The sequence below is a fragment of the Lagopus muta genome, chromosome 26 (genome assembly GCF_023343835.1).
Source record: "Lagopus muta isolate bLagMut1 chromosome 26, bLagMut1 primary, whole genome shotgun sequence".
In the NCBI taxonomy this organism is placed as follows: domain Eukaryota; kingdom Metazoa; phylum Chordata; class Aves; order Galliformes; family Phasianidae; genus Lagopus; species Lagopus muta.
Window position 1 is genome coordinate 1,002,459 of NC_064458.1, and position 20,183 is coordinate 1,022,641.

General features: G+C 60.9%; 2 protein-coding genes across 5 annotated transcripts; both read left to right on the plus strand.

The window, feature by feature from the left end:
• Positions 1-3: 3 nt before the first annotated feature.
• On the plus strand, positions 4-10,525 carry PGPEP1 (pyroglutamyl-peptidase I). 4 transcript variants are annotated; one of them, XM_048927879.1, is made up of 5 exons: positions 4-124; positions 2,381-2,433; positions 5,381-5,497; positions 5,882-6,114; positions 6,623-10,525. In XM_048927879.1, the coding sequence occupies exons 4-5, from the start codon at positions 5,909-5,911 to the stop codon at positions 6,813-6,815; spliced, it is 399 nt and encodes a 132-aa protein (XP_048783836.1). In that variant the 5' UTR covers positions 4-124; positions 2,381-2,433; positions 5,381-5,497; positions 5,882-5,908; the 3' UTR covers positions 6,816-10,525. The 4 variants fall into 4 exon arrangements, with proteins under 4 accessions (XP_048783836.1, XP_048783835.1, XP_048783834.1 ...); XM_048927878.1 differs by lacking the exon at positions 4-124 and adding an exon at positions 132-532 and having other exon boundaries at positions 5,988-6,114; XM_048927877.1 differs by lacking the exon at positions 4-124 and adding an exon at positions 135-532.
• Positions 10,526-14,627: 4,102 nt separating this feature from the next.
• Positions 14,628-16,966, plus strand: GDF15 (growth differentiation factor 15). The gene is made up of 2 exons (XM_048927870.1): positions 14,628-15,058; positions 15,644-16,966. The coding sequence occupies exons 1-2, from the start codon at positions 14,746-14,748 to the stop codon at positions 16,510-16,512; spliced, it is 1,182 nt and encodes a 393-aa protein (XP_048783827.1). The 5' UTR covers positions 14,628-14,745; the 3' UTR covers positions 16,513-16,966.
• Positions 16,967-20,183: the final 3,217 nt, after the last annotated feature.

Below are 20,183 nucleotides of genomic sequence, written 5' to 3' on the forward strand. Positions count from 1 at the left end.
GAAGCGGCGGCGTTCCCAGCTGGCCCCGCGGGCCCGTTCTGTTCCGTTCCGTTCCTCTCGGGACTCCACCAGCACGAGCCCAGCAGGATCGGGAAAGCTGGGCGTGAAACCACCGTAGCGTTCTGTATGGGTTTAACTAGCTCGAGCCCGCGCTTTCGCGATAAGCCCGTGAGGCGGCTCTGGGCTCAGCCCCTTGCGGACCGCTCCACCTCCGCTGCCGCCCCAGGAGCTCGGGGGGACCCAGAGTCGAGGCGGCCTAGTTGGCCGCTACCACCGGCCTCGCGCTTTTCTCCCGGCGGCGCAAGCGGCGCTCAGGAGCCGCTCTAGGCAGCGAGGCGGCGCGCACTCTATGGCCGCGCGGGGCCGCTCTGGGCGTCGGGGCGGCGCGCACTCTATGGCCGCGCGGCGCCGCTCTGGGCGTCGGGGCGGAGCGCGCTCTATGACCGTGCGGAGCCGCTCGCTCAGTGCGGTGCGGCCGCGGGCAGGGTGGGAGCGGAGATGGAGAAACCGCGGCGGGCGGTGGTGGTGACGGGTACGGGCGGCGGGACCGGGGCGGGAGAGCGGGGAGGGGGCGGCCAGGTGGGCTCCGCTTCCCTTATGTAAGCGGGGGGCGGTGGCGGGCGCTGGGGGCTGCGCTGCGGGATTGGGGAGGGGGGCGGTGAGGGGCACGGGGGAGATCGGGGGGGGTGTGAGGTGAGCCCTGGGGTCCCGCTGGGGGTGCGGGGCTGGGGAGGGGCTGGCAGGAGCTGCCCGGGGCACGAGGTGCTGCCGAGGGGTGCGGGCTGCCTTGGGGGGGCGGTGCTGCTGCCGCGCTCCTTTGCGATGGGCTGCAGCGGGGACCGGCGCCGGTTCGCCCTGGGGAGGTCCGGGGGGCTGCGGGAGAACGGAGGAGGTTTGGTGCCTGGGGACGCCGTGCCGCCTCCATCCCCATGCCACGAACCCTTTCGGTGTCCCGAGAGCAGCGGCCCCACGGCCAGCGCGGTCCCCGCGTGTCACAGCGCAGCGTTCCCAGCCCGGGGGCTGCGCTGAGCGGTGAGCAGACACAACCCGTCAGCCGAGAGCTCCCCCCGATCCCCGCAGTACTTTTGTTTCCCGTCTTCTGCACCGGGGGGGAACTGCTTCTGAAATTCAGAGCTTATTTCGCTGGATCTGCCCGTGATAGCACATGGCCGATGTCACGCTGAGTTCCCATTCAGTGCTGTGCGTGTCACGCTGAGGGCAAGCCTCATTCCTGTGCCGTTTCTCTTTTACAACTCCGTAAGGAGATAATCCCGTACAGGTCTGCACGGAGGGCTCAGTGCTGTGTGCCTGCAGGGCCCCGTGGTGGACGTGGGATGGGATGGCTGCGGCCACTTTGGTGCTGCAGAGAAAGTTGCTCATCTGCCGTGAAAGGAATCGGTGCGGAGATGAGTGAGAGGGGCTTTGTGCCGGCTCAGCTGGGCTCAGAACGAGAGGTTTTGGTTATGCTGGGGGCACCTGGAGAGCTGCAGCCCTCCGGTGTGCTTTGTAGGGAAGCCGTCCCAACAAGAGGCTGTGTTTGGTGTCTCTCATCGCTATGGGGAAACAACGTCTGCATTTGGATCTCATGGGAGCCTCCAGGAGATTTATTCTGGGGAGATACTGACTGTGGTTCAACTTGGAGGCTTTGGTTGGGATGGCCGGCGCTGAGCCCATGCTGTACAAAGCCCTGGTGCCGTCGTGTGCGGCGTAACCTCAGCCCTCGCCTTCTGCTGGCAGCACACGGGAGGTTTCCATTAGTGTGTCATGTAATATTTGTGGTCCCTCTCGGTCCTTTCAGCTTAGATGAAATGTGTGCCTCCTGATTGCATTGGGCTCGTGGGGTAGCTCTGACATCTTAAATTAGAGCATATTGACCCTGCGCCCAGATAAATGCCTAACCTTTGTGTGCTTGCTCAGGAAAAGATGTTATGGATTACTAGTTAACTCTGAGTTACTCATTAGGAAATGCAGATGAGGGGAGTTAAGTGTTTTTATAGTGCTGTCATAACCTTTGGTGCTCGGTGTAGGAGGGTCAGCAGTGTTCTGGTTGGTTCCTCTTAAGGCAGCAGAGATGTTGGTGAAGGTGTGAGCAGAGGGGCACTGGAGGCAGACTTGTTTGTGGAAGCATCTGCTGTGGGCTGTTACTGTCAGGGTTAGAAGCTCCAATCACGATCCTCGTTCTGTGCCATCACTCCACTGCTCTGTAGCTAACAAGTGTTCCTAGCCTGGTCAGCAAGGAGAAAATGCACCTCCAGTAGGGACTGGGTGTTACAAGCAGTGGGTTTTCTTTCAGAGCACATAAATCCAAGAAGCGCAGAGGGCAGCTGCAGTCCAAGCTGCAGGGCTCAGCTGCTCACAGGGGGCTTTTCTTCTCTTTCAGGGTTTGGACCCTTTGGAGAGCACGCCGTCAACGCCAGCTGGATTGCAGTGCAGGTAAGGCTGTAACTTCGGCCTTGGAGCAGCACCGTCCCCTGCCTGCACGCGTTTCAGCCCTGATTCTGCTCTGTGCACTGAGGCCGGCTCGCCCCATGTCCAGGCACTCAGCTGGGTGATGTTTTGTCCACCTCTACAATCCCCATGCTGGTAGAACATGGTGAGATCAGGTTCGTAGAGCAGAGGCAGATAAGGAGCCCCCAGGCTGACTCCCTGCGCTTCAGAGGAGTTGAATGGTGCACGGAGCCCGCAGTCTTTCTCCACCACTTAGCAGAGGGAATTCAAAATAAATAAACAGAAAGGAATTTGTACGTTTCTCTCTCCGCTGCAGCCTGGGTCTGGGTGAGCAGGTTGACCTTTAAGCCCTCCCAGCTGTAATGGGGCTCAGCACGTGGGGCCGTGGTTGAAGTGCTCATGGAGTGGCATTGCTTGAGCAGATCAGAACGCCCTGCTAAGCAGGGCTGAGGGCGCTCTGTGATGTTCTGTAAAGCATCAGCTTGGGCAGCACTGTCACATTCTGCCGATTCTCCCTTATTTGTTGCTCCTGGAGGTGGTTAATGACAAAGCCGTTGGGAATTCACGGTGCCTTTTAGTACAGCTGCCCAGGAAACTGGATCTGCTTCTCTCCCCAACACGTCTCTCTTCCCTTCAGAGCTCGGGGATTAATATCTTCTTCAGAATGCTTTTAAATTAAATCTCAAGCTCTAATCAATTACAGTCAGCCGATGTCCAGATGTCCAACGCGCTGACTGGTGAGGGGAGAGGAAACCTTTGGCTCTGAGAGCCTCTGGGGCTGAATGCACCCGAGTTGCTCAGCCAAGGCTGGGGAGGACGGCGTGTTACTGAAGGGCGGCCATGAGGCCGCTGGTTTGGTTGCTTCTTCCTCACGCCACGTCAGCTCTTGTTTCCTGGTTTTCTGCTAGAGATGCCCAGCAGGGCGCTGTGTGTGTGGGACAGGATGAGAGGCGGCTGCTGTGCTGTTCCTGCAGGAGCAAAGCTGACGTTGATGCGCGACGAGGAGCAGCCCCACACCGAACCAACTGAGCGCATCTTCAGCTTGCATTGCTCAGGGCTGCTTTGGGAAGGGAAAGCAGCAGCAGGACCCACCTCCCTGCGGTCCATCCTGCAGCCAGGAGCCCTGTGCCCACATCCCCCTCCCCTCACCCCGTCTCAGCCCGAGGGGCCCAGACAAAAAGGAACAGCACGGCTTTGAGCCGGCCGAGGTGGGCTTTGTGCGGCTCAGACGGGGCCCTCATGGAGCAGCGTGGACACAAAGGCGTCTGAGTTGCTGAGCCCCAGACGGTGTGATCTGCATTTTAATAGAAGAAAAATCAATTAAACAATCTTCCTAAATCCTTTCTAGCTCCGGGGCTGAGCCAGTTCTGCTTTATTGCATCTTTTATTATCCCGCATCCCCAGGATAAGATTCCCTGCTTTTCTTTCCTGGTGTTGTTTGGGCTCTGACACAGAGCACAGCTGTGGTGCCTTTTCCTGCACTGAAGCCGTGCGATTCTGTGAACTCCTGGTGTCGCTGCTCAGTTTTGAAGCTCTGTTATTTTTTACACACAGCGAACACAGAGAATGCCTCACCTTCAGGGGCGTTAAATAAAAAGGGCTAAATAAATGAGCTGGGTGCTCAGGAGAGAGATCCCAGATGGATCAGAGGGGCTGATAACTCCTCACAGCTCGCAGCAGTAACGCTCTGCCTCCCACCTGTGCTGTGCCACGCTTTGATCTCTGTAACGTTTGGTTGGAGGCTCTCGGCAGCTGTGCAGGAAGTGGTGTGGGATGCGGTGCCAGCATGGCCCAGGTGTGTCCTGAACCACCATCCTGTCCCACCATCCCTGTCCCACCATCATGTCCCACCATCCCCATCCCATCCCACCATCACCATCCCCATCCCACCATCCCCATCCCACCATCCCCGTCCCATCCCAGCAGAGCGCGTCTGGCTGTGCCAGGGCTCAGTGGAGAGGTCAGGGAGCAGCACAATGGCTGTCAGGGTGTCTAGACAGACCTGATAGGGATATTAAGGGCTCACAAAGAAGCCCATTGTCCGGGGGTCAGGGAATGGGTCAGACGTGTTCGTTTTTCTGTGTTTGTCAGGTATACAAGGCAGTGGATAATGAGTTGTCTGGGGGCCAGAGTACATCTTTATTAGAGAGTGGAGGGCTGTGAGAGGGAGCTGTGAGCAGTGCAGAGTGCTGGGATTCGGGAGCTCCGTGGAGGAGCAGTGATGAATTCCTACAAGTAATGCTGCAGAGCTCTTCCTAAAGAGGCTGCCTTGTGTGTGAGTGCTCTCATGTGTGAACAAATGACTTCGTTAAGGTGCTGGGTAAAGCAGCCAGCGTTTGGAAGGTGGATTTGTGCAAAGATGTGGTGAAATATCACTTAGCATCACTGGTTGTCACGCAGGACTCAGTGCAGGGAGCCTTCGCAGCTTGGAGCAGGAGGGGAGACTGATGGCTGCTGCTGCTCTCATGCAGGTAGCAGCTGGGGCTGCTCTCACTGCTGCTTCGTCTGCTTCTTCCGAGAGCTGAATAGGAGTCACTGCTGAAAATAATGAAGCCAACCCTTTTCCTTATTATTTTCATGTATTTTTTTTTAGCGTGGGAGTTGCTGGTGTAGCTCCCATCAGTTCAGTGCGGTCAGATTGCTCAGCCCTGCGCTGCCTGAGCAGAACAAACCGTGTGAGCGCAGGCGGGGAGCTGCCCTGAGGCCCTCACAGCTCTGCCCTTCAGCCTCTCCTTCATGGGACCCCACTCTTCTGTGAGATGAAACCAGCAGTAGAGCTGTCACTGCTGTGCCGTGGCTTTGGGGGGAGCTGCGCAGGTCCTGCGTGTTCTGCACTGTGCTCCCAGCAGTGCATGTTCACACTGCTCACCCAGCGCTGCCCCACCTGGACCTGACCACCCTGCTCTGTTCCTTCCTTCCCACGTGTTCCTAGGAGCTGGAGAAGCTCGGGCTGCGAGATGGCGTGGATCTGCATGTCTATGAAGTCCCGGTGGAATATCAGACAGTGCAGAGACTCATCCCTGCACTGTGGAAAAAGCACAGTCCACAAGTGAGTGAGTGAAGGGAGAAGAGATGGAGCCGACGTGTGTGCAGTGAGCACCGTGCAGCTCTGTGCTGCCAGCTGCGTTCGGTGCTGCGTCCTCTGCTGCATCCTTTGCTCTTTCCAAGCACCTGGATTTGCAGCGTTTTGTGGCTCAAAGTGCAGTGCTGCAGTTAATGGGAGCTCAGCACACAGGGCTGCCAGGGCAGCTCCGCTCTGTGCCGTAATTAATTAGAGCTGAGGGTCGGGGACAAAACGAGAATGGTTTTGTGCTGTCGGTTGCTACAGTGGCTGGCTGTGTGCTGGCCGTGCAGGGGCTCAGGCGGAGGCTCTGCTGGTGCTCAGTGCACTGCAGGCTGCTGGTTGATGTAACGTGTTTCTTTTCTCTCGCAGTTGGTGGTGCATGTAGGTGTGTCGGGTATGGCTACCACTGTCACTCTGGAGAAGTGTGGCCATAATGTGGGTTATAAGGGCTTAGACAACTGCCGTTTCTGCCCAGGCTCTCAGTGCTGCGTCGAAGGCGGCCCAGAGTGCATCGACTCCATCATTGACATGGACGTGGTTTGCAGGAGGGTCTCAGCACTGGGGCTGGACGTCACCGTCACCATCTCTAAGGATGCTGGCAGGTATGGGGCAAAGTGAACTGCAGGAAGCAGGCATGTGCTGCAGTGCCTGCTGTCTGTGCAGTGCCTGCTGTCTGTGCAGTGAATGCAGTGCCTGCAGTGCCTGCTGTCTGTGCTGTGCCTGCTGTGCCTCCAGTGCCTCCAGTGCCTGCAGTGCCTGCTGTGCCTGCAGTGCCTGCTGTCTGTGCAGTGCCTGCTGTCCATGCTGTGCCTGCAGTGCTTGCAGTGCCTGCTGTGCCTGCAGTGCCTGCTCACTGTGTGCTCAGCTACACTCAGTGCTGGCACTGCTCTGTCCCGTGGTCACACACTGGTGCTGGGAAAGCACGCAGTCTTTGTGTTTTGTCCTAGTTTAGGTGCTGTGAGCGTGCCGCTGCTTCAGCCTGACTTGCATTGCACTTTTTATTGCAGGATGTTGATGCAACGCCGAGCGATAACACGGCTCGCTGTGTCCTGCAGTTTGCACGCTTTATTTGTCACATGTTGCTAAATCAGCTCTGTTTTTATGTTTCAGGTACCTGTGTGACTTCACTTACTACACTTCCTTATACCAGAGCTGCGGGAGGTCGGCTTTTGTCCATGTGCCTCCGCTGGGGAAGCCGTACAGCGCGGAGCAGCTGGGCCGGGCGCTGCAGGCCATCATCGAGGAGATGCTCGACGTTTTGGAGCATTCTGAAGACAAAATCAATTGTCAGCACGAACACTGAAAGCAGGCGGGAGCCGTCCTGCTGTTGCACTTCCTAAACGTCCCCCCTGAGGTGTGGGAGGAACAACGCTGTGTGCGAGACGAGGCGAGGATTGGAGACTTCAAAAATGGAAACCCCACGTCCAGAAATTGACTTTTTTTTCTTCTCTCTTTTTTTTTCTTGTGGCCAAACGTGTGTATTTCAATGAAGAAATCGAGATCCCTTCTCTAACACAACACCTGCAGCTGCTCATTCCTGGAGCACGCGTGCCGTGCTTTCCCCACAGCTCATCTCTGGCCAAGCGATGGCTGCTGAGCGCTGCCAGCCTGCACAGAAGGGAAGTTCCTTGGCCAGGCTCAGTGTTTGGCTGCAGGGAATCGATAACCCCATCTTCTAACGACTCCTTGTTGAGTTGGAAGGTTTGCTTTCCTTCTGTCTCATTTCGTTTCTCCTCGTTGGCCCGAATTGTAGGTCCTAATGCGAAAGTGCAACTGAAATTAGTTGGGACAGCGTGAGAAAATGACAAAACTGCTTGCTGGGGACGAGGGGCCTCAGAAACTGCTTTTGAACGGAGAAGGTGGCTGCTTTCTCCATTGGGGGCCTTGCTGCTGCGGCTGCAGGTGGAAAGGCTGCGTGTTGGGTCGCGGCTCAGATGGCTGTTTGGACACGGAGCGATCTGAGCTCACACCAAGTCCTTCCAGGCGTCCTCAGTGCTGGCTCAGGGCTGCCCTCCCGGCCCCACGCTGCGCTCAGCGCCCGCCTCGCTGCGGAGGAGCTCTGCTAAAGGCCACTTTCTCCGCAGGAGATCTTTATCGCGATCTCTTGGTGCTGGCTGTTATTTTTAAGGCGAAGGCTGAGTAATTTATAACTTCCTTCGCTGTGAACTTTTGTTCCCGTTAAAGGTTGGGTGGGGAGTAATGTTTAACTTCAGTGCCCATCGCTGGCGCTGCCACGTGGCTGCCAGGGAGAGCTGCCAAAGGGCACCTCGCATCTCAGAGCTGCTCTGGGAGCCCACGCGCAGCTGCTGGCCGTTTGCATGTAAAACCACGTACAGAATAATCTTTGTGCAAGGTCTGGAGCATCGTTCCTTCTGTTTTCCTGGTGATGAATGGTTCTGCCGCAGTGAGGATGGGCCTCGGGTCCCACAGCAGAGGCACTGGGTGCAGGGAATCATAGAATGCTTTGGGTTGGAAGGATTGTGAAGCTCCAACCCCCTGCTGCACGCAGGGCTGCCAGCCTCCACCTTTCACACGGTGCCAGGCTGCCCAGGGCCCCATCCGACCTGCTTTGGGTGCAGGGGGGAACGCTGTCCTGCCCCACTTTGCCTTCCAAGTCAATGCTGTCCTTGGCACTGGGACACCACGCAGTGCCCATCAGTCGTGGCAGGCTTTCAGATGTGTAATTTATTCTATTTAATATTTAGTTTAAGTATCTGTGGCTCGGGGCAGCTCCCAAATAGTCGAGCTCTTCGTGCGGCTCCGCTGCGCTTGGGTGGAGCTGTTGGTCTGTCGTAGCTGCTGGGCTATGAGAGGGGGGAGATGCTGTGTTGGGTCTTTGTGGCAGAGCTGTGCTGGCAGTCCCTTAGAGACGTAATTTATTGTATAATCTTTTGGGTTTCCTGATTATTTTGTGGCTGGTTAGTCCTCAGAGGGTGTCGGGGCGGTAGCGGCGTTTCGGGTAGCGAAACCTTTTAAAGATGGCGTTGAGCTGAGTTTGTTTAATCTGACCTAAATTAAACGCTTTTGCTTTGTTTTTAAAGCTTTTTCCTTGTCGTTGTTGTTGGATGAACTGATTCTGAGCTCTTCTCTGCCGTCGGTGATGGTGGTGGCCCCTGGGGGTCTCTGCAGCTCGGGCTGTTTGTGGTTCAGATGCGATGCGGGGCTGCTGAGCGTCTGCTTTGTCTGCCAGGTATCAGCGGAGGGGATTTGCTGGTTTGCACTGATGGAGCCCCACTGCTGGCTGCAGGTGGGCGCACGAAGGAGCGTGGGTCGGTCAGGTTGAGCGCTGGCGGCGGCGCCTGCGGTCGGTGATGTTTGAAGGCGGTGCTTCAGGATCAGAATGGTCTGTGGTGGTGAGCTGAGAAGTGGGGTGAGGGCGTTTTGTGTGGGAGAGAGAATGAGGGGGGTTCCCATGTGGGCTCTGGTGCCACGTATTGAGGTGGTGGTGGAGGGGAGCGGGGCTGGCTGCGGTGCTGGGGGGTCGTTGGTGTCAGGGCTTTGGTTATTAAACGCTGCGGAAGGCGGTGAGGAGCTCCAGGTACCCGAGAACTCCTTCATCCCTGGGGGCCTGCGATGTGGGGAGGTGTTGCCTTTGGGCTCCACGCGATCATCTGTTGTACGAAACAGCAAAAAGGAAATATGAGCTTCAAAGCTCCTTTACCTGCAGGATGCTCGGTGGGGAGGCTGGGGGCGCAGCCCAAAGCTGCTGGCATCTCTGCGTCACCGCGGTGCCAAACCCAGGCGTGGCAGAAGCAGTTCTCGCTGATTTGGAGCTCTCCCCAACCCGACTGTGTCTGAGCACAGCAGCAACGGGGAGGGACAGAAATGTGGAGGGATGGTGGGAGGTGTTCTGTGGTTGTGATGTGGGGCTGAGGGTGGAGGCTGAGAGCTGTGAGAAGAGCTCAGAGCGGATTCAAACCGAGCACCGTCTCCATGCGGGAGCAGAGGGGGGGTCTGCAGGGGGGGGCTGCTTTCCTTCATGTTTACTGACCTCAGCAGCGCGCTCAGGTGCTGCATTCGGAGTCTCAGCACCTCGCAGGCAATGCTGAACCTTCCAGTGCCTCAGTTCCAGCACAGGGTGCTGTGCTGCTGCGTCCCGTGGCTCTGAATTGGGCTGCTTGAAGCGGGTGCCGGTGGGCAGCAGGTGGCTCTTTGCAGCAGCAAAGTGGTATAAGTGCACTTACAGGTTGTGTCCGTGCCTGGTTGGTGCCTGACGAGGCCCTGGTGGTGTTCTGCCAGACCTCCAACAAAGCTGAGGATGCTGGCAGTTCATCGAGCGAGCAGAAAGCCGAGAGCTGCTCTGTCCATCTGTCTGAAGGCAAAGCAGAGAAGCAAACACCCAACAGGAATTCACGCTAGGGAACGAAGCTGCGCGCTGCCCTCAAACACAACTCCGTGCTCCTTAACCACGCGTTCAGGTCTCACACTGCACCAGCTTCTTCCATTGCAGATGTTTACTTTGATGAACAGGGAGTGCCTTGTCCTGCGCTGGGGGAGCAGAGCGGAGCGCTGGGGGCTGAGGGCCCCTCTGGGGGGGTTGGGGGCTCCCAGCTCCTTCACCCCCTTGTGCTCTCCATGAGCCGCACTGCATTGGGCTCTGGGGGTTTCCTGCAATGCACTGGGATGTGACAAAGGGAAAGGGGGGGGGGGGATCCTCATTGCTTGGGGAGAGCGAACCTTTGGGGCTCTGTCTGTCCTGAGGTGCTGTGTGTCCCAGTGCTGCTCTGCCCCCTGCCCTCCTGTTGTGCCGACGTCGCTGTGGGCTGAGTGGAGCTCTCTGGTGTTGCCCATCTGTGCTCGCAGGACTCCTGGAGCTACAGCTTCAAATCTGTGGGGGCTTCTGTTCTCCACAGTGTGTTCTTGCAGTGCCTTGTAACCCCTACCAGTCTGTGTGCCACGAAGGGCTGTGTCACAAAGGGCCGCTCGCATTCCCTCTGCTCGCTGTTGCTCCACTGGACTTTGTAACTGAGAACTTAAACCCGTGTTTCAAAGTAAATAAAGAGTTTAACTCTGCCTCGTGCTGTTCTTGAACGGGATTTGGATTTCTGGAGGTGCCTTTTGGGGGGTGGGAGCAGCTTGTCTGCAGCTGGGCACGAAGTCCCACGTGGGGCTGGAGCAGGGCAGGAAGGAAGGATGTGAGCTGTGGAGCTGCAGTGTGCCGTGCTGTGGCACCGCAGGAAATCCCATCGTGGAGGGGAAGGCACAGCATCCACCTGCGCTGCTCATTCTTGTGAGCCTGTGATTCGGGGGAGCAAACGCTGCCCTGTGCTTCGTCTTTGTGAGCCCAGCATGGATCCATTCTGCTCCTGACTCCGGCGGTGAAGCGCTGAGATGGAAGCTGCTGGGGGGCTGCAGCGGTGCCCCAAAAATGCACAGCCCAACGGGGGGCACCGACGGCCAACGCTGCCTCTGCTCCAAGCTTTGTGGCAGGAGGGGATCAGGGAGGGAATCCTGCTGGCCTTGGGGAGTCTGCCTGCTCCGTGTCGCACAGCTCAGCCTGGGGATGCAGGGCCAGGTGCTCACGTGCCTGCAGTGCTGATGCAACGCTGGGCTGAAGCTGGCTCACGAGGTGCCGCTGATGTCATGCGGTGTGTTGCAATCTGAGCTCCCTGCATGGGAGCTGCTGCTCTTGGACCCCACGCACCCTGCATGCATTCCTTGGCTGTGGCTTGGGGCGATGCTGGAGGGTCTCATTGCAGAGCAGCTCCAGGCAGACCCTTCCCCCAGCATCGCCCCTCCGGGAGCCGCTCTGTTCCTCCTCCTCCATCCTCCTGGCTGAGGTGGGACGTTGGGATGTTGGCTAGCTGGCGGCTCTCCCCAGCTCAGCCATGAACCAACAGCGCTGGGGACCCCTGGAGGCCCAACACCCCCAGGGGTGTCAGCAGGGTCCATCCCTCCGCCCCGCAGTGGTTTTGGGGCCGCTCGCCAGCTGCTCCAAATCTCAAAGCACTTCTCATTGCCCAGAGCCCACCCAGGGGGGAGCTTGGGGTGGGGGCTTGCAGCCGCTTCCCTCTGTTCTCTTCTCCTTTTGGCTGCTCCCCATCCCACTGACAGGAGCTCTTATTGGCCCCTGCTCACAGTGCCCAGCAGTGCCCAGACACCACGAGAACCCCCAGCTTTCCCATGGCAGCGCTGTGCACTGGGGCTCTCGCACAGGAATGGCTTTGAGGAGCTCTGCGCTGCCCCATCTGTGGGGATGGGGGCGTCCTGCTGCCCAGAGCCCCGCTGCTGGGCGGTGAACGGCACCATCCAGGATGAGATTTCCATTTTTGGCCGCAGGGTTTGAGCAATTTCCTGCCTTGCACAGGCGAAGGGGTCCGGGGGTGGGCTGAGCCGTGCGTGCCGTCAGGTCGCAGCGTCGCTTCCAAGTGGAGCAGAAGTCTCATTTTTGGTGAATGCCGTAAGCAGAACAAAGGGAGAGCAGTCAGTCCCACTCCTGCTGCAGCAGCACCGAGGCTGCCTGCGCTCACCTGATCCGGCCCATCTATTTACAGATAGCCAAAGGTCAGGAGGGTTCTGTTGTGCACATTCACCATGACGGCACAGCCAGGACTCAGGACGCTGCACCCTGGGCTGCAGCCGTCGTTTCTGAGCCCTCCGTGCCCAAATCCATTCCTCTGAGAGAGCAAAGCTGCGTGCGGTGATGCCGCCCAGACCTCGAATGCCCACCGTCACTGCAGTTCTGGGCACCGCGTGGTGCTGGCAGAGCGTGGAGAAGTGGGAGCCTCCTCGGGGCGCCGCGGGCAGCGCTGGGGAAGTGGTGCTGCCCCGTTCCCCTCCCCTTCCTCCTGCTGTTGGGTCGCTGCGCTGCGCAGAGCTGCAGGTGGATGCGATGGGTTCCCATGGCAGCACGGTGCTGGACCTCATCCTGCCAGAGATGTGCAGGGGGAGCCGAGTGACACCTTCCTGTGCTCCGCAGCGCCCTGGGCTCCGGGCTGCGCTTCGCCCGTGATAAAGGCAGGAAATTCCTCCGTGCGACCTCCGGCAGCGCAGTGCTGATGGAGGCGGGGGATGCTCTGATCGTGCTCTGATCGTGCAGGCTGGCGAGGACACGCAGGAGAATTTCCCAACAGATCATTCAGCTTCCGCAAATGCTGCTCTGAAAGCACAAATTTTATCGCTGCTGCCTGGCTGTAAAATTTCCGGCTTCACCGCTGGCGCCTCTGGGAGGAAAACATCCGGCTTTGCAAAAGCTCTGATGCTCCACGCGACCCTCTGTGCACCACAGGTGGGGGGGATGGCAGCACACGGAGCGCCCACCGCCCCAAAAATGCATTGCCAGAGCAGAGCTGTGAGGGCCAGAACTCATCGCATCGCACTCGATGGATGGGTGCTGTGATGGCTGGCGGGATGGGAGCTTTCCCAGCCACCTGCACAACTCAGATCCTGCATTGCAGGTTGCCATCCTGCTGGGAGCTGAGCTGCCCCGTGGCTGCCCTGTGCCCTCGGTAGCTCCGTACGGCTGCTGCTCACCCCACAAAGCTGCTGCATGCCTGTCCCTGCTACGGGGATGGGGATGTGGCCGTGCAGAGCCCAATGGTGGCACATTGAGCTGGGATGCAGCCTCGAGGAAAGTTGGCTCTGGCAGCAGTGCTGCCTCAGGAAATGGCCCAGAGGAACCAAAAGTGTGGCAGGCAGAAGCTGAGGGCAGGGAAAGGCAGCACAAAGGCAACTGAGGGGCTCCATTCATCCACCTGTCCGTCCGTCCATCCATCCATCCATCCATCCACCCATCCACCCATCCACCCATCCACCCATCCATCCATCCATCCGTCCGTCCGTCCATCCATCCATCCATTCATCCATCCATTTATCCATCCATCCATCCATCCACCCACCCATCCACCCATCCATCCGTCCATCCATTCGTCCATCCATCCATCCATCCATCCATCCATTTATCCATCCATCCATCCATCCATCCATCCATCCATCCATCCATCCATCCATCCATCCATCCATCCCTCTGTCCGTCCATCCGTCCATCTGTCCATCCATCCACCCATCCACCCATCAACCCACCCCTCCCTCCGTCCCCCCACCCCCCAGGAGCAGCACAGCAGTCACGCTGTGCCAACCCCCCGCATGCAGCCGCTCGTGCTGATGAGCCAATGTTTTCACGTGGCCATGGGTGAAAATCTTGTTCTCCTTTCTTTGCCTCAGGAAACGTCAAGAATCTGGGTGAAAAAGGCAGAAATAATGCTTGCGCCCGGCTGCCGAGACAAGCATAAATCATGGGCTGGTGGCAACGCCACGGAGCAGCTGAGCTGTGAGCTCAGCAGCGCGGAATGCAGCTGTGTCACCTCGTGTGCCCCAACCAGAGGCCACCACACGCCGTCCCCACACGGGGCTCACATCCCTTCTGCCCGCGGTGTGGGGCAGTGGGGCGCTCGGTCCCAGCGGCCCCGTTGCCTGGAGCCCCCCTCCACCTCCGGGCTGGGGGCGACTGCCGGCTCTGCCCTCATTGACCTCTCCGGGTTTGGTCCGTCCTCTTACTGGTGGAAGAGGCTCCGACGGAGCCCAGCCGTGGGACCCCCCCGTCGGTTCTCCTCCACGAGCTCTTCCCGTTGCCACGCGGCTCTGGATCGGAGCCATCCGCGCCCGGCACCGTCCTAGGAATGATGCAAACCCCGAGCGCGGTTACTTCAGTGAGAACCGGACCGGGGCAGCGACGTGCGGCAAAGCCGGGCTGCGGTGTCATCAGCCGGAGCTCCGTTTGGGGAGTGCCGCTCTTTAATCGCGGCTCCGATCCGCTCCGCCCGCTCGTGTTGGCACCCGTCGCGCTTCTCGCGGGGGGACGAGGAGGGGACGGGGAGGGCAGGCAGGCGAGGCGCGCTGCTGGCACGCACATCCCCATCCCCATCCCCATCCCCATCCCCATCCCCGCTCAGCTCCACGTGCCGCCCACGAGACCTCCGCCCGCCGCCGCCCCTCGGTCCGCTCAGCATCTCCCCCCCGGAGGCGCCGCGAAGCGTCCGCCCGAAACGGCGGCCGTTCCTCGTTCCATCGCCGCGCAGAGCCCGCAGCTTCATCCGTGGGACCGGGGCGGGGGGGGGGGGGGGGGTTGGGATTGGGGGGGAGGAGGGCGGGCAAAGTCCCGCTTATATAAACCCGGGGCTGCTCCGCTCCATTCATTCTCCTCGCGGCATCGATAAGAGCCGCACGCGGGGCCTTTGCGCAAGAGGTTTTGCAACTCCCCGCCCGCTCCCCCCTCCTCCTCCGCCGTCTGCGCGATGCTGCGGGACGTGGGGGTCGTCACCGTCACCTGCCTGCAGCTCCTGCTGCTGGCGGGCGGCGCGCAGCCTCGGCCCCGCGCGTGGGACGAGGACGGGCAGCAGCTGGAAGCCATCAAACACGGCATCCTGCGGCGCTTGGGCATGGCCGGGCCCCCCCCCGTGCCGCACGCTCCGGACCCGGAGAGCATCAGCCGAGCGCGGCGGCTGTACGAGCGGCGCGTGGCCGAACTGCGAGGGAACCGCAGCCGGGAACGGGAGGAGCGCGACGGAGCGGCGGCCGCGACGCGTTGGCACCGCCTGACCGCCATCCGTAAGTGGACGCTGCGCTCCCGTCGTGTCCCCGGACCGCGGTCCCCAGCTGCGCCCCCAGCCGCATCCTGTGTGTCTTCAAACCGCGTCCCCAAACTTCATCCCGCCGCGTCCCCCAGCCGTGTCCCACCATCCCCCAACCCGCATCCCGCCGGATCCCCAAACGGTGTCCCCAAAACGCGTCCCACCGTGTCCCCAAGCCACATCCCACTGCATCTCCAAACCGTGCCCCAACCCACACCCTGCCCCGACACGTGCTGGGACATGACCGGACATGAATCCACCGCTGTCACCTTCCTCCTCTCCTCTTCCTCCTCCTCCTCTCCTCTCCTCCTCCCGCCGCTCCCAACGTTGCCTTCAGAGGAGGAGGAGTTGCAATTTTCCATTTAAAAGCACCGATCCCTGATAACGGCACAGCGGGGGGGATGTGGGGAACCGTCCGGACTGGGGGTTGGGGGGCACCACTGCGCGGGACGGGGTTGGAGCCCCGGTGCCTTCATGCCGCGGGAGGCGGGGGGTGGGCAGGGAGGAATCCCATGGCGCGCTGTGGGGTCTCTGTGACACCGGCCGTCCTCTCATCCCACAGTGCGGCGCCTGCCGGACCCCCCCCGGGGAGAGCGGGACCCCCAAGGGGGGCAGGAACCACCCAGAGGACACCGGGACCCCCACGGAGAGCCGGATCCCGACGGCGACCAGCACTCCCACGGGCAGCGGGACCCCGAAGGTCACCGGGACCCCCGCGGACGCTGGGAGCCCCCCGGGCCGTACCGTTACCTCCTGCTGGTGCCGCGCACCGGAGCTCTCCGCCAGAGGCCGCAGGTGCTGCGGGCACGGCTGCCGCTCCCCCCGCACTCAGCACCGCTCCGGGTCAGCATTTACACCCCCGGGGGGTCCGGCGGGGCCCCGCGTCTGCTGCAAGGCCGGGATTTGGACCCCCGCTCCCTCCACCTGGACCTGACATCACTCATCCGGCACTGGGCCGCCGGCAGCAGCGCCGCGCTGCGCTTAGAGCTGACCTTCAGCTCTGACGCGTCGGCTCCGTGGGACGGCACCGGAACCGGGAACGCGGTTCTGGAAGTGGAAACGTGGGACGGGGAGGGGCGGGGAGCGAGGAGACGGCGGGGGCTGGAGGAGGAGTGCGGGAAGAGCGAGGGGAAATGCTGCCGGCGGGTGCTGAAGGTGTCCTTCCAGGAGATCGGGTGGGACGACTGGGTGCTGGCGCCGCGCAGCTACGACATGCGCTTCTGCCAGGGCTCCTGCCCGCACAACTACCGCGCCGCCAGCATGCATGCGCAGATCCAGGCCCGCGTGCACGCCCTGAGCCGCGCTGCCCCGGCGCCCTGCTGTGTGCCGGCTGCCTACGACCCCATGGTGCTGATGCACTACGATGGAGAGGGCAGGTTGGTCAGCTCTGTCTTCGAGGATATGTTGGTCACTCGCTGTCACTGCGCCTGAGGGCACCGCTGGGTGGAGGGGTCCCCACCTCCATCTATGGGGACCTGTCTGTCACCTCTGGGTGCAGGGAGCAGCGCTGCTGGGTGTAGGGATCTGCCAGATGTGGACGTTGGGTTCCATCACCCCCACCAAAGGGTTCCGTTACGTCTGGATACAGGAATCCATCAGCTCTGGGTCTGGGGATCCATCGCCTCCAGACACAGGAATCCCTCACCTTCGTCTAAAGGAATCCATCGTTGCAAACAGGGACTGGCAGCTCTGTTGCAGGGCTCCATCCCCTCTGGATGTAGGAACTCGTCATCTCTGTCCATATGGACCCACCACCTCCACCTGCAGGGACCCCTCGCCTCCCGATGCTGATGTCTGACCTCCTGCTGCAGGGCCCCCACCCCATCCTGGTGGCACCGACCCCAGGGCCGCAGACCCCACTGCCATCACTCCACACCATAACTTATTCCCCTCTCCCCTTATTTAAAGCATTGGTTCAGCAGGAGGAGCCCCCCCCCCCCCCCGGCTCCTCTCCACACGAGCCTTTTTTATACAGTCCTTTATTTATTGCTCGTTATTTATTGCACTGTACGCCTTTGTTGGGATTCTTTTTTTTTTTTGGTATATTTATATTATTTCTATGAATCCAATCGCGATGTAAATGAATAAAGTGATGGGAACACGGCGCCAGCAGCTCGGCCCCACGCGGCCACGTCCCCCCCAGCCCCCAATCCGTCACCCATGGGTGAGTCATGTGTGGGCTGCGCTCCAGCAGCACTTTGCCCCCGTTGTGGCCTTGGGGCGGGCGCTGAGAAGCCCTGACCACATCGGGGATGTGGCGCCCATTTACTGGTACCCACAGGCAGGGGATGGGGGCAGGGGGACGGGGACATGAGGACATGAGATATGGGGACGGGGGGCATGGGGACAGGGGGGCGTGAGACATAGGATGGGGGGAACACGGGGACATGAGACATAGGGATATGGGACATGGGGACATGAGACATGAGGCTGTGACATATGAGAATATGGGATGGGGGACATGGGATGGGGATGGGGATGTGAGGTGCAGACACACAGGGACGTGGGGATGTGGGACATGGAGATACTGGGACATGGGGACTTGGAGGTGGCACCCATGGGGAAGAGAGACATGTGGGAACACGGGGACATTGAGATATGGAACATGGGGACATGGGGATGGGGGACAGGAGGAGTTCCAGCCTGGGGTTATGGGCTCTGGGGACCACAGCTCAATGGATGTGGGACGTGGGGTCACCATGATGGGGACGTGGCCTTAGGGGACTGGGAAATAGGAACCTGCCAGTGTGGGACCCGTATTGTTGGCACCTCTGCTCTGGGAACGGGACCCCCAGCACCCCACACAGCCCCTGGGGGGTTCCAGCAGACCGTGAGTCCTACGGGTCACTGAGGACAGCCCAACATTTAATGTCACCGTGGAGAATCACAAGGACCCGTGCGAGGCTGGGACACGGGGTGCCCCCATGTCACCACCCACCTCGCAGCCACACACTGCCAGCAGCGTCCAAAAACGGCATTTTTTGTCCCAGGCCGTCGGATTTCACAGAGGGCAGCATTTGGGTCCCGGCGTCACGCGGAGCTCCGGAGCGACGTGCAGGGATGGCCGCGTCCCACCGCCCCGTCCCCATTTCGCAGCGCAAACCCCAAGGAGAAGCGGCCGCTTCCTCCCTCCGCCCCGCGCAGGAAACGGCGGCGCAGCCGTTTTGCTCTCATTGCAAAAAAAAAAAAACAACAGAGAAAAGAAAAAAGAGGAAAATCCCCTCCGCCGTCCCAGCGCTGCAGAATCCCCCGGGGCGCTGCCCTCACGGGTCGGGGCTGACATAGATGTCCTCTCCGGGGGTCCCGGTGTTGGCGTAGATGGGCTGCTCCCCTGCACCGCTCTCCAGGAAATAGAGATCGTCCGGCGGCGCCTGGGGGCTGCGGGGAGGGGGTCAGTGGGGCAGCGCCCCGTGGAGATGGGAACGGACCCCCGGGTGGATCAATGGGGAGGAAAGGGCCCCACGGGTGTCTGATCCTTGGGTTTGGTGGGATGGGATGGGGATGGGGTGGGTTGAAATGGGATGGGGATGGGATTGAGTGGGATGGGATGAGGATGCAATAGATTGGGTTGAGATGGAGTAGGACGGGATGGATGGGTTGAGATGAGATGGGATGGGGACGGACTGCGGATGGGATGGAGATGAGGATGAGCTGGAGTAGAGTAGGATGAATGGCTGATGTGGGATGGGATGGGATGGGATGGGATGGGATGGGATGGGATGGGATGGGATGGGATGGAGTGGGATGGGATGGGGTGGGATGGGATGGGATGGGATGGGATGGGATGGGATGGGATGGGATGGGATGAGGTGGGATGGAGTGGGATGGGATGGGATGGGATGGGATGGGATGGAGTGGGATGGGATGGGATGGGATGGGGTGGGATGGGGTGGGGTGGGATGAAGTGGGACAGGACGGCCCAATGCAGCCCATCAGGAGGGTCCCACATACCCCCACAGCCCCCCCTCTCCGCAGACTCACCTGTATCCCTCCTGCTGCCATCCATGCTCTCCATCCTGCACCGGGGCTGCGCCGGGGGCCGCGTAGGAGCCGACGAAGACGTTCTCGTAGTCGGGAGCCAGGCGCACCCCCACGGCAGCAGAGCTGCTCTCTGCCTCACGGCTGACATAGCGGGGCTGCCCATGGGCTGCAGGGGGCTCCCGCTTCCCCCACCCCGCAGCGCCCGCCGTCCTCCGGCACCGCCACACCACCACCCCCAGCGCCACCCCTACCGCCCCCAGCCCCACCGCCACCCCCACCGCCACCGCCGCCACGCCGCCGCCCTCGGCCGCATCCACCATCCCCACGGCGTCCCGACATTCCCGTGCGTGGAAATCGGAGGCGTTGACAGGGCCGTGGGGCGCAGCACAGAGGCAATCGGCACCGGAGCACGAGTCCGGCGCTTTGCCCACCGCATCGCAGCGGCACGGCGGCAGCGAGGGCTGCGAGGTGGTTGCCCCGATGCCGTGGGGAAGCAGCAGCAGGAGCAGCAGCATCGCTATGGGGCGCCCCATGGCTCCACCTGGGAGGGAAGAGGGGGTCAGAGGAACAGAGCCCACAGCCCCTTCCTTCGTGGCCGGGATCCCCGTGGCTGCGTTTGCCCCCCACCCAACCCAGCGCCCCGACTCGCCTGCAGCCGGCTGCTGTGCTCAGAAAGAGGAACGGGCGGTCCCTGTGGGTCCGTGTCACTGCGTGGGGCGTAATCGGGCCTGGGGGGGTCACTGCTGCTGCTCATCCACTCGAAAACGTTCCTTCCATCTGGGGTGCGCGGGCACCGCAATGCCCCTGTGCTGGGGTTCTGGCACTGTATTGGGGGGGGGGGGCAGGAGGGCGTGTGGGGGTGGGCATGGGGGGCACAGTGAATGGGGGGCACAGTGAATGGGGGGCACAGTGAATGGGGTGGGCACGGTGCCGGGTGGTGCCAGAGCCAGGGGTTGGGGCGGGGGGTCCCAGGTGGGCGCCCACCACCACTGCACGGCCTCACGTGCCTCCATGGTGGAGCGCGGGGGGGACGAGGACCTTTAGTCTGGGTGAGATGTCACAGCGTGGGCCGGGCCGTGCGACACCGTGACACCGAGCCCACGGGGTCCGAAACGGGGGCT

What these genes read in the sequence shown, in the direction of transcription:
- PGPEP1 (XM_048927877.1), top strand. Translation starts at nt 499, where the DNA reads ATGGAGAAACCGCGGCGGGCGGTGGTGGTGACGG. An exon ending in CCAGCTGGATTGCAGTGCAG is followed by an intron (nt 2,434 to 5,380) that starts GTAAGGCTGTAA and finishes ACGTGTTCCTAG; the next exon opens with GAGCTGGAGAAGCTCGGGCT. An exon ending in GGAAAAAGCACAGTCCACAA is followed by an intron (nt 5,498 to 5,881) that starts GTGAGTGAGTGA and finishes TTTCTCTCGCAG; the next exon opens with TTGGTGGTGCATGTAGGTGT.
- GDF15 (XM_048927870.1), top strand. Translation starts at nt 14,746, where the DNA reads ATGCTGCGGGACGTGGGGGTCGTCACCGTCACCTGCCTGCAGCTCCTG. An exon ending in GCACCGCCTGACCGCCATCC is followed by an intron (nt 15,059 to 15,643) that starts GTAAGTGGACGC and finishes CTCATCCCACAG; the next exon opens with TGCGGCGCCTGCCGGACCCC.